The 12,482-nt window shown below is 47.4% G+C and overlaps 1 protein-coding gene across 3 annotated transcripts in view; it reads right to left on the bottom strand.

Moving 5' to 3' along the window:
* ARFGEF3 (ARFGEF family member 3) overlaps positions 1-10,097 on the bottom strand; it is a 169,813-nt gene extending 159,716 nt beyond the window's left edge. For all 3 annotated transcript variants that reach the window (XM_004609004.2, XM_055137181.1, XM_055137182.1), the window contains exons 1-2: positions 9,884-10,097; positions 1,764-1,815 (exon numbers count right to left, since the gene is read on the bottom strand). In XM_004609004.2, coding sequence (XP_004609061.2) covers positions 1,764-1,815; positions 9,884-9,968 — 137 coding nt within the window. In that variant the 5' untranslated portion in view covers positions 9,969-10,097. The remainder of the gene's footprint in view (positions 1-1,763; positions 1,816-9,883) is intronic.
* Between the last annotated feature and the right edge of the window lie 2,385 nt (positions 10,098-12,482).

Genomic DNA, 12,482 nt, shown 5'->3' with positions numbered 1-12,482 from the left:
TTATATTTCTCTGCAATAAAATGAACAGATTTTTTTCTAGTTTCTGGCAGCCAGAAGGTTTAAAAGTGTTCAATTTTCCCCTCGTTTGAACTATCAGCACTAATGCACACAATTGATCCAAACACCATTAATAATTATTTAAAAGAATGTTAATATAGTTAACATGGAAAATAGAACTTTATTGGAAATGCAATTATAAAGATATGGATAGGACATTTTTTTTCTCCTCAATCAATTCAAACACCTATAGCTGGGTAATGTCTGTTGTGATAATAGGATGGGAGTTAGTATCAGTTCCGTACTTTTATTTTCATTTGTGTAGATGGTCACAGGATAAACCTTGTTTATATAAAGAAGGGAATGAAAGAGACTAATTAAAAATATTTTGCCTAATGTCTTTTAATTGGATTGGTTCTCTTTTGTTTTAGCTGAAAGCCAAGAAGTAAAAATTAACCTGCCAAAGTGCATAACCTGGAATTAGAGTCATTCCCTTTAACACTATGTTTTCATAGCTCTTTGTTGATGGCAAGAGAATTCTGCATCCCAGAGCAAACCACTGCAGTGAGACCTAAGGTGGAATGGGTCAGAGTTGGGCTTTCCCTTTGTGGATGAGAGGAAGGAATAGGTAAAGGGTGAGATGGAAAAGGAATGTGACAAAACCTTTTGCCTTGCATGTGGCCAACATAGGTTCGATTCCCAGCATCCCATATGGTTCCCTGAGCACTGCCAGGAGTAATTCCTGAGTGCAGAGCCAGGAGTAACCCCTGTGCATTACTGGGTGTGACCCAAAAAGCTAAAAGGGGGAAAAAAAGGAAAAGGACCCTTTAGAACTTGGGTATCAGGAAATGGTCTCCTTCATACTGTTCGTGCTTTTGCACCACTGGGGAGAGTCTGCACATTGTCCCAAGTGTTTGGGTTCCCCACCTGGTACACACCCCTCTAGGCAACAAAGTTGTTGTCAGATATTCTGCCCGTTTGAAACTTTATACACACCAGAGTACACTGCAGTGTTTTACATATGAATTTTCTTATAATTCATTCACCTGGAGCAGATATTAGAGGAGAGTTAATAATTTTTTTTAAGACAGAAACATAATGCTTGTTCAATCTACTTGAAAAGCAAGAAAATTCTTAATAAATCAGTGTTCTGATAATATTATTTGTTGTTAGGGGCTAACCTTTGCATTATCCTTAGAATTAGAAGCAACTTATTTATTCCCTCCAAATTTTCCACAGCAAGTTTGTACTTTTCCCTTGTAAGATGTTGGTGGGGAGAGTGGGAGAGAGCCCGGAAGCTGAGAGCTGGTGGCATCTGGGGGCTCGGGACACAGCTCCATGCTTCAGGGCTCAGTGCCAACTGCAAATGTAAGCTGGTATAAAGGGACCAGTGAGAGGTTAAATCCCACAGTGAGTAAGACTGCAACCCCCAATTCCACTGTGTTCCACAAAGGAGTACAATATTTACTGTCCATATCCTCATTAAAGTTTTGGTGATTTCTCTCCCTAACCAATTTTACCCGTTCACCTCTGACTTCAACGGCTGACTTCTTTGCATCACAAACTTCACACAAGTTCCACAGACAGGTGGAAATCAGTGAAATTATTTTTCCATCATGCTAACTCATACAATATCCCCGTTCACTGGTGCCACAGGCATCATGGATCAGCAAGTAAAAATTCTATAAACCAATGAGGTTATCTGAGCTTCCAAGAAAACACGGTGGGCAGTTTTCATTTGTGTTATACAATGCCGGTCTCCTTACCTCAGCAAGTGTGGCGGAATCTTGACAATAGTATCCACACCACCCAGGGTTTCTGTAAAAAGAAATTTATGAAGTTAGAAAGAAATAGGCAAGGACTGAAAATCTGCATTGTATGTTGGTTTCTTTTTTCCCTTGGAAATTCCTGTAACTTGATCAATTCTCAATTATCTGTCTGCAACTCACCTATATTTAAAAATCTCCCTGCCTTGATTTTGAGCTGTCAGGAAGGTTAAAAATTGGAAGAATTTTTCTATAAAGACACAGAATAGTAAAACTCCTTAACTGAATTAGAATGTTGATTTAATGTACTTACAGCTAACTAAAATGCACAACTTGCTAAAATGCCATATTCTTGCAATAAAAACAGAGAAGGAAAACTATTTCTTTGAAAGTACCATTCTATTTATTTATTTATTTATTTATTCATTTATTTGCTTTTTGGGTCACACCAGGTTACTCCTGGCTCTGCACTCAGGAACTACCCCTGGTGGTGCTCAGGGGACCATATGGGATGCTGGGAATCGAACCAGGGTCAGCCATGTGCAAGGCAAACGCCCTACCCACTGTGCTATCACTCCAGCACTGAAAGTACCATTTTAATACCCTTAAATAATAAGATAATTTTGAAAGCCTTTCAAGCTCACAAGTACTAGAACAACATCTCATTATTCTCACATTTATGACACAGTAGATTACTACAAAGTCAGGGACACTGACTGGAAAACATCCCCCAAATCTCATTATTCCAATCTGGAAGTTGAGTATGTTATCACAGCTGTGGGTGGTTCCCAACATTGCTATCTACAACTGTGGCAATGATGAAAAGCTCACTATTCTTTTGCCCAAACAAACACTGTTCTGTCTCCATAATTCTAAGGACCTACCTATAATTTCAGTGTGTATCTGCATGTGTATGGGGTGGCTAGTCGAGGTGCTTCACCATACCAAACACACCAGCAAGCAATTTTCTGACACCCAGAAGGGTGCCCTACAATTTAACTCCCACAGTTTTATAACCCTCCAGGTCAAAGCTTCAGTCATGAAAATCTGGATCTTCCTATTTCAGATGCCAGTCCAAGTTGGCATCTCAAACCCAGGTTATCACTTGAGTTTCTGTCCCACCTGTTATAGGTTGGAAGTGTCCGTGACTTCTTCTTTGGATTCCGCTGATTTGCTAAATTGGTTCATGGAACTTAAATATTTTACTTAGTAGAGTCCTGGTTTATCAGAAAAGCACGTAATTCAGGAGCAGCCCGGTGGAAGAGACGCATAAGGCAAAGTACGGGAAAAGGACCAAGAGCTTCCATGCTCTCTGAGCTATAATTCTCCCCAGACCTCCAAATGCTCACCAATCCAGAAACTCTTATCCCTCTCTTTTTGGGTTTTGAATAAAGGCTCAATTATACTGTATGACTGATGAAGTCAAGGCACTGTCTATCAGTAATTAAACTCAATCTTCAGTCTCTCTGCCCTCCCTGTCATCAATGCAAAATGCCAACCCTCTACTCACAAAGTTGGTTCTCCTAAAACCAATCTCAACCACAGGGTAGAGTCACTGGCCACCTAATGAACATAACAAGTGATACTTGTCATGTTATCACTTTCACCACTTAGAGATTGGAAAGGCTTTAGAATCTCTGTGAGGAATACTGATGAAGATCAAGTTTATTATAAGTCACACTATCACAAGCTCCAACTGATCTCTTTTCATCTGAAACTTCATCGACTTCGCTCCTCATTGATTAGTGTCAACAAGCTATTTCAATATGAACCATTTTCACTAGGAAAAAAGAAACATGCCACTTAACCCTACTGAGAGATCACAGGAACAACAGATACCAAAAGGACCCATGAGACTCAGAGGCAAGAACAGGCCAAAATATGGCAGTGGAAATCTAGGACTTCTGTGGTTAATGGGGCAAAACAAAGCAATGGGGCAAAACAAAGCAACGAGCCAAATAGAAAGATCAGATACGTAGGATAGTACTGAGTGGTCCAAGGGCCAAGGAAATGGATAAAAGGACTGAGATTAGCCTAAAAATGACCCAGAAGCCAGGGAGCTAGTCCATGATCAGAGCACAGCAAGGCAAATGCCCAATCCTGGTTCCATCTCTAGCACTATATGGTCCCACTAAGCATCACTGGGTGTAGCCCTAGAAGCCTCCAACACCCCTGGAAAGACCCTGATGGCCCCTAGTACTACAGGGCCCAAATAGCTTGGCACCCTTGACTGCCTGCATTGAGCTACTGGTCTGGTTGGCTGAGAATCAACAGGTGAGTCACCAAATCCCCTGGCAGGAGAGTTCAGCAGCCAGTACCCAGGGGCAGTGCCCAAATACACTCCAAATGGGAGCATCTGTCACTGAACAGTGAAACCATGGCGGCTTTCCTCATGAGATGGAAGATTCTCTATTTGCCTCCTGAAGTGTAACACTCCTAAAAAATGCCGAGAGAACTAGAAGAAAGGGTCAAGAGCGAGGGAGTCTTTGAAGAGCTATAATGAGCACATAACATTCAAGGAGAGGTGCTCCTGTTGGTCAAGTGCACAGGGGAGGGAGCCCCCTCAGACGCTCGACTTCACTCCTGCTAGCTCACCAGGAGACTGTTGGTGGGTCCTTGCGCCTGGGGAAGTCAGGCCTGGTAAGATCTGCTCGAGCAACTGTATGACAGAAACACGAGCTTCACTGCCGCTGAGACCCCCTTGCTCTATTGCACCTAAATAAGCCCCCGTGTGGATTTCTGGGAGCTGAGGCTTTCAGGTTGAGACACTGTCAGGCTCTACCAAGGAAAAGTCAATCCCAACCTCCATCCAAGTTCCAGGTTTCTTGTCTTTGCTGCAGAAAAGAACTTTAGGAGAAGACAGGGGCTGGAGCAATAGCACAGCGGGTAGGGCGTTTGCCTTGCACGCGGCCGACCCAGGTTCGATTCCCAGCATCCCATATGGTCTCCTGAGCACCGCCAGGAGTAATTCAGTAATTCCTGAGTGCAGAGCCAGGAGTAACCCCTGTGCATTGCCAAGTGTGACCCAAAAAGCAAAAAAAAAAAAAAAAAGAATTTTAGGAGAAGACAAATAGTAAAGCAAATTAGTTTCTTTTTGTATGTGTGCGGTGGTAGGGGTGGTGGCGGTGGGTGCGTGGGGGTGGTTGGAGACTAATTCTAAGAAAAATGCAGGCTTTTCCAAAGAGAGGGTAGTCGTGAACATAAAGGAAACTTCACACCCTCAAAAAAATGTTTTAAAAAGGCAGCCTTAGAAAGGAGTTTTGGAAAATGAAAGAGAAAAATTCTGCACCCAGATGTGGGCTGCAGGCAGCTCCCAAATGGAGTGCTCAAAAAGGAGAGGAAGATTTCACAAACTTAACTGGGCTGCAAGTAACTCCTGAAGGAAGTTGCCTTGGGAAGTTAAGGATATGGTTTTATTTGTTTATTTTTCCAAACTGCCTTAGCTTGGGTGAAGGGTCAAAACTAGGGTGTTTTGGTCAAGGAGGACTTTTCACGCTGGGTCTCTTCTCGACAGGGTCTGGCCTATATCCTAAGCTGCCCGCAGGTCGACTCCTTTTTGGGCTATATCTTGCATCTGCAAACGTTGCTTGGTGTTATGTCTCCCCTTGAAATGTACGGCCCAAGGCCCCTGGTCAGAGCTGAACTGGCAGCTGTTTGGAGGTTGGCTGTCAGAGCACAGAAAAATGTGCGCATCACATTTTCTGCAATGGAACTAAAGCCATGGGCATGCCTGTGTCCAAGTCGGGGAGGGTGGGAAGTGAGGAAAAAAATAGGGCCTCCTCCTTTTGCTGATGTACCAGAAACTCGAGTAGTCTGGGGGAAAGGAGCTGGACTTAGAAAGGAGTCAGAGCAGCTCGGGAAGCGTGAGGCTTCAAGGCCAGGTGTGGTACCTGGGGCTACAGTGCTGGCTCACTGCATCCAGGGTGACCACAAGGATGTGTGAGACGAGAGGCAGCGCGGGGTGCTAGGACTGGGGGCTCTGTGTGCTCTTACGCTCCACTGTGAATAAACAAGATAATAAGAAAGTCAGGGGAAGCAAGAGGATGAAGGCTAAGAGCACTGTTACCACAACCTTCCCCCTTTCTATTTTTTTTTTTTTTTTGCAATTTGGGTTACTCCTCGTGGTGCTCAGGGCTTACTCCTGGCTCTGTGCTCAGGGATGACATCTGGCAGGGCCTAAAGAACCATAGGGGTGCCAGGGATTGAGCCCAATTTGGCTTCGTGCAAGGCAAACACCTGACCCACTATACTAAGAAGCAGTTGGCTATGAAGATGCCAGAAAAAAAAAAATCTTCGTCCCCAGCTTGTTTATTATTCTGGCCTCTTAACTTTCTCCTCTCCTCGTTTTCCAAATTGTTTCCACTTACCTTCCTCAATACATGAATACATGTAAAATGTGCTAAGTGTGTAAATTAGAACAGCTGGTCCCTCCCCCCCCCCCCCAGGCAGTTCTGCTCTGCCATTCCCATCCCATCCTGCCATTCCCAGCCCCAGGGCCTCCAGCCCCAGAGCTCTGGCAGAAAGCAGCTGGCTATTGTTTCAGGCTGGCCCTGCCCCTCCCAAGTTCTTTTCAGTTTCCTCCTCAGACCATTTCCTCACGGACTCATAATATCCTGCAACCTAGCTCACCCAAACTAAAGGAAAACTGTATTTCTTGCAGTTATACAGTCGCACAGTTATACAGTTGTCAGGATAACGGATTTTCCAAGAAGCAGTATTGATAATGCAGAAGAACACGCTCAAGTTAAAATAACAAACAAACTAAACAGGAATACTCTGATCTTCTGCCATTTTCTACCCTATCCCTGCGCAAAGGGAATTACTCCGACAGCTGGGTGGCACCATCATGGGTGATTTTACTTTTTTCTTTATGCTACCCTAGCATTTTCCAATATTCTAAAATGAGCACATACAAGTATAAATAGAAAAAAGAAAAGATAAAATCCCTTCCAACTCAGATCAGTCATCAAAGTATTGATTTATGCATTGAAGATTTGCCTCTCAGAATGCAGGGGCAGGGCCCCCCCAGGGAAACATAAAGGATGAAGGAGCTTCCTGGGGGGAAGAAGCTTCCGTCTACAGAACCAACATTTGTTGCTTGGGCTGATCAGCCCTCACTCTCCCGCTGTCTAAGGCAGCGCCCTAATTTTACTAGGAAGAAACCATCCTTTCCCTGACTCTGGGATTTTCAGGAGACTGGTGGTCCCGGTCTAAGCTGAATAAGTCATCGCATTGCTGACCATGGCTTTGCTTATCGAGACCAGACAGGCTCAGGGAGAGACGCGTGGCCCATGAGGACACAGAGAGAACAAGTACAATCAAGGAGTAGGCGGGAATGATGAGAAGGACCTAAGGTCGTGAGTGAGGTCTCAAGGAGGAAGAGTCTAAAGGTGACACTGACACATTACTCACTCTCTCCTCTGAGGGACGAAGAGGAGATGGATCCACTTTCCTAGGATGCGCTTGTTATGAGCCTCTTTCACCTCTAAGTGTCCCCTTCCTTTTAAGAGGCACCAAGTATAAAGGCCCCTCTTTCCCCGTGATGGCCTAAACTGGAGAAGACACCTTCCTCCTGAGCTGGCCTAAGTGTGGATGTCTCTTGCTATCATTCTCATGCAGAGCATGTGTCACCCACAAAAGCAGAACAATAGTTCTGGAAAGGATGCTTCACACTGGAACCAAACACAATCCACGATGAGTGTTTGGGGGAGAGGGAGGCGTTCCATTAACAGAGTGACTAGATTCCCTTTGGCCCGAGTCAGTCTGAATTCATGCTTGGGTCTCAGGCCTCAATGATGCTGCCCCAGAATTCACTTTTCTAGACCCACAAGTAACTGTGACCAAAGAAGGTGCTCATGGAGTCAGGGGGGTAGGACCCTGCACCCAGAGGAGCAAATGATTCAACTGAGGAGCCCCGGGGAAGCTGAGATTCTCTGGTGAACCTTGGGAGCCTGGAAAGGAAATTCCTGGCAGAAGGATTAGCATGAGAAAAAGCAGGGAGGAGCTCACTGCTGTTCCAGGAAGATAGTACTAGAAGGCTGAATGCTGGGGTGGGTGCAGAAATAAGAGAAGAGGCTGAGGCTAGGTTCTGAAGCTGTTCAAAGGAAATTCCACTCTGTAAGGAAATCACAGTGGGGGGAGGTGTGATGGATGGAGAGTAAAAACAGTGAGGAAACAGCGGGAAAGGACTGATGTGGGAAATCGAGGAAACTGTCTCCTTTGGTCCAGGGTCCTTCTGATGAGCTCTTGCAACAAACTCCTTAGTGGAAGGAGGCATTTTCTTCATCCTCATATCCCTACTGTTCAGTTTAGGGGAGGTCTTCGTAAATATTCACCAAGTAGTCGCAATAAAACGAGGTTGGGAGAGAGAGAGAGAGAGAGGGAGGGAGAGAGAGAGAGAGAGAGATGGCCCCACAGCTTACAGTCTTCACATCAAATCTCTTACAAAACCCCCACCAGTTGACACCAATCCTCCCCAACTCCTGACCCACTCTCCTATGGTCCATTTTCTTGGTTTTCGAATTCTAACCACACAATGACTGCCCGCATTTGGTATTAACTATTTCATGCCCGTCATCCTCTTGGTAAGTAGAGAAGGTACTGGAAGATGAATCACATTTTCCCTAATAGTCAGCCAGGGAGACCCGGTTCAACACAGCTCTAGCTATATATATATATATATTTTTAAGCTCTGGCTTTCTGGAGCAGCTTTAAGGCCCTAGACTCAGCCACAAGAAGCTGAGTGTCAAAATTGAGCCCTGAAAAATACCAGCTTGCTCTCCTCCTTGTTATCTAAATCTGCTTAATTTACAGAAAGAAAAAAAAAAGAAGAAAAAGAATCATGCACACAAGGAATGGCCTGTTCAGAGTGGAGTCCGGCCTGCTTTATTATGTTACTCACCCAGCTGTGACCCTTCATTAGAACCCAGCTCTCAAGGGCTCTGCTGAATGACAATAGCAATGCAAAAACAGTACTGTGGCTTTAAGAGCCTCACTGCTCACTTATTTATCTAGTCCATTTTTGTTTGACAGTAAAATTAAATGATCACATTCTGGTTCAGCCTACAAGATAAACTTCTTAGACTATATTTGGGGTAATTTTAGGAGGATAGTCACAGGTATTTTTTTTTTAAATGTTACTGTGATTGCCTATCCAAACATTTAAATATTAAGGGAATCCCCCAAACACCACCAAAATTCTAAATTTGTGGTCAATGATATTGGCACTCATCTCTGTCTAGTCCCCACCATACAATACGGCGTCACAAGGGCCGTTTGTTTTCTGGATACGGGGAAAAGGTTTAATTGAGCTGCAACTGGGAAATCAATTGCAGGCTTGAACAAGGCCAGGCGCCGCCGAGGAAGCTGCCAGGTCCTCCCCCACTCCCTCGCCCCCTGCATTTCCTTCTACTGAAGGTATCCCTGTCTCCCAAACTCCCACCAGGACCCTTTTGCTCGCCCCAATTCCTGCCCAGTCTTCACGCCTTTGCGCCTTCTCCGAGGTGGTGTTGTGCCGCCTGAACCTGATGGGCAAACACATACATTCGCCACCTGCAACTTCTGGCAAATGCTCGCAGCGCTCGGGGATCTAGAATCCCACCTGTCTGAGAGGCGAAGCACATCCCAGGAGCAGCGGTGATACAGCCCTTCCGTGTGTTATTTTTCAGCGGCACCCACCAACGTAAGCTAACACTTCACGGGCTGGCCTCTGGGCAGAAATCAAATGAAATCCGCTCTCCCTGCCCAGCGGCGCTCGCCAGCACTGGGCGAGGGGGGGAACTTCTCTCTCGCCCACGGTGCCACCAAAGCAGGAGCCCCTCCCGGGGTGATTCGCCCCGGCTGGGGCTGCCAACTCCGAGACGCGGGGTGGGGAGGTAGGGGGTGACAGCGGTCCACTGAGCCGGAGACCCGGAGCGCCGGGCCGGCCAGAAGCGAAGGCGGCGGTTCCCAGGGAGGGTCGGGGAGCAAAGAGATGGCAAGCCAGGGGAGCGGGTCGCCTGGCTGTCACGGCCCGGAGCCAGATTCTCGGGTCGCGCATCCCTGCGCCGAGTCAACTCCGGGCGCCCCGGGGACGCGCGGCCTCCCGCGGCGGCGAGCAGGTGCCCGCGGCGCGCGCTTACCCAGGGCCCAGGTGCTGCTCTCCTTGATGGCTTTGTACTTGCTCCCCGACGCCTCCTTCTGCAGCTTCCTCAGGATCTCTTCCATCTTGCCCTCCGCGGGGGCCCGGCCGCCGGGGCGGAGGCTGCGCTGGGCGAGGCCCGGCCGGGAAGGCGGACGCCGCGGCTGCTGGTCCCGGGCGCCTTAGGCGGCCGCCGCGCTCGCCCCCATCCCGCCCGCCCGCGCCCGGGAGGCTGCACGGCCGCCGCCAGCCGCCGCCACGTCAGCCCCGCGCCCCGCCCCGCCCGCCCGCCCGCCCGCCGGTCAGGTGCGCCGCGCGCGGGAGCCAGCCCGCAGCCCCGGGAGGCCCGCGCGAGCCCGCGGGGGAGGGCGGGGGGGGGGGGGCTCACGCCCGCCTCTGGCTCCCGGGAACCCCGAGCACCCCCGCTTCTCCCTCCCCCCACCCCAGGTGCCTGCGGATGTTGTTTAGCGAAAAGCATCTCTGGACGGGATCAGGGTCAGGCTGGGTGGTAGGAAGGTACGCCCGTGAAGACTGTGACCCGTGTCACTGGGTGCCTAGTATGTGTGTGTGTCCATCATATATGTGTGTTGGTAAGGGTTCGTGTTCCCATCATACACATGTGTGTTGATAAGGGTTTTTGCTTCCATCATGCATGTGCATTGCTAGGGATTCGTAGTTCTGTTATGCATGTGTGTTAGAAGGGCTTCATATTCCCATCATACATACACGTGTGTGTTGACAGGGGTTCATGTTCCGTCATATACATGTGTGTTGGTAAGGGTTCATGTTCCATCATATACATGTGTGTTGGTAAGGGTTCATGCTTCCATTGTACATGAGTATTAGTAGAGGTTAGTGGTTCCATCATACACGTGTGTGTTGACAGGGGTTCATGTTCCATCATATATGTGTGTGTTGGTAAAGGTTCATGCTTTCATAGTATATGTGTATTAGTAGAGATTAATAGTCCCAGCATACATGTGTGTTGGAGGGTCATTATGTTCCCATCATACACGTGTGTTGATAGGGGTTCATGTTCCACCATACATATGTGTGTATGTTGGCAGGGGGGGCTGGAGCAATAGCACAGTGGTAGGGCGATCGCCTTTCACGTGGCCAACCCGTGTTCGATTCCTCCACCCCTCTCGGAGAGCCCGGCAAGCTACTGAGAGTATCGAGTCTGTGCGGCAGAGCCTGGCAAGCTACCCGTGTGTATTGGATATGCCAAAAACAGTAACAATAAGTCTCACAATGAGAGACGTTACTGATGCCTGCTCGAACAAATTGATGAGCAAAGGGATGACAGTGACAGTGACAGTTGGTAGGGGATCATGTTCCATCATATGCATGTATGTTGGTAGGGGTTCATATCTCCTTAACACACTTATGACACAGAGGCAAAGCCGCTTCACAGAGCAATGATACTTAAATTCAAAACATTCTTGAAACAGAAGTCTTTTTGAAGTATTTATCTCCTCTCCCTTCCCTCATGCATTGAAATTCTTCCGAAATAAGCGGCTGCCCAGCAGCCCTCTGCTCACAGAAGGCCAGGAGGTGTGTGTGTGGGGGGGGGAGGGGGAGGTATCAGGAAAGTTTCCCCAGGGAAATGGGAGAGCAACCCTGGGAATGGAAAAAGCAGTTTGAGCCTGGACCTCAAATTTTCTTCATTTTTAGATCAAGGTACTGGTTTATTGGTTTCCCCCACTATATCTGAGTACAGGTTCACATCTCGAGTAAGCACCCCATCTCTAAGTCTTTATCAGAAGGAGATCCTGGACGGTGACAGGAAAGAGGGAGGGGAAAGTGAGTGGCCGTCAGAGAAGCTGTGACTGGGAGCAGGAAGGGCCGTTAAGCATAGATAATTTTTCTTCCAAAAATATAACTGGGGACTGGAGCAATAGTACAGCAGGTAGGGCATTTGCTTGCAGGGACTGACTCAGGTTCAATCTCCTGCATCCCATGGGGTCCCCTGATCATCTTTAGGAGTAATTCTTGAGTGCAGATCCAGGAGAAACCCCATGAATATTGTCAGGTACGACCCAAAAAGCCAAGAAACAAACACCTGTAATATCTGAGGAGCAAGGTGAGAAGGCTGGAGCTCGTGCAAGAGAGACTCCCAAGTTCTGATTCTTGGCACTGCATAGACCACCACACTGCTGGGCATAGACCTGGAGCACTCTTGGGATGGTGCTCACTACCTCTGGGCCTGAGCAGTTCCCCATTACAGAGCCCTAGAATTGAACCAGCTCACCCATTTGGCTGCATTTCATGTGGAGTGGCCCCTGGGTCCCTGAGCATCATTTGGGAGTTCCCTCCCCTCCTAATGTAGCTACAGTAACAAGAAAAGATAGTAGAAGGGCAGCTGAGTAAAGCACTTAGAACATTCTGTAGGAACCTAGAAATAAGTTAGGCATAGGTCAGTGATAGATGTTTTGAAAAGACATTAGAAGAAATGACACCAGGAGATTTTCAAGGTGTGAAAATAGTAGGATTTAATGACTTCCTAGTTGAGGTGACATAGGGGAAGATTTTCAGGTTTCTTATTTGCAACACATGGGAGGATGGTCCTGTACTACAAGAGAGAACAAGATGGGTTTGAA

This window comes from Sorex araneus, chromosome 4, assembly GCF_027595985.1.
Source record: "Sorex araneus isolate mSorAra2 chromosome 4, mSorAra2.pri, whole genome shotgun sequence".
NCBI classification, from domain to species: domain Eukaryota; kingdom Metazoa; phylum Chordata; class Mammalia; order Eulipotyphla; family Soricidae; genus Sorex; species Sorex araneus.
This window is presented reverse-complemented; position numbering and strand designations above follow the sequence as displayed.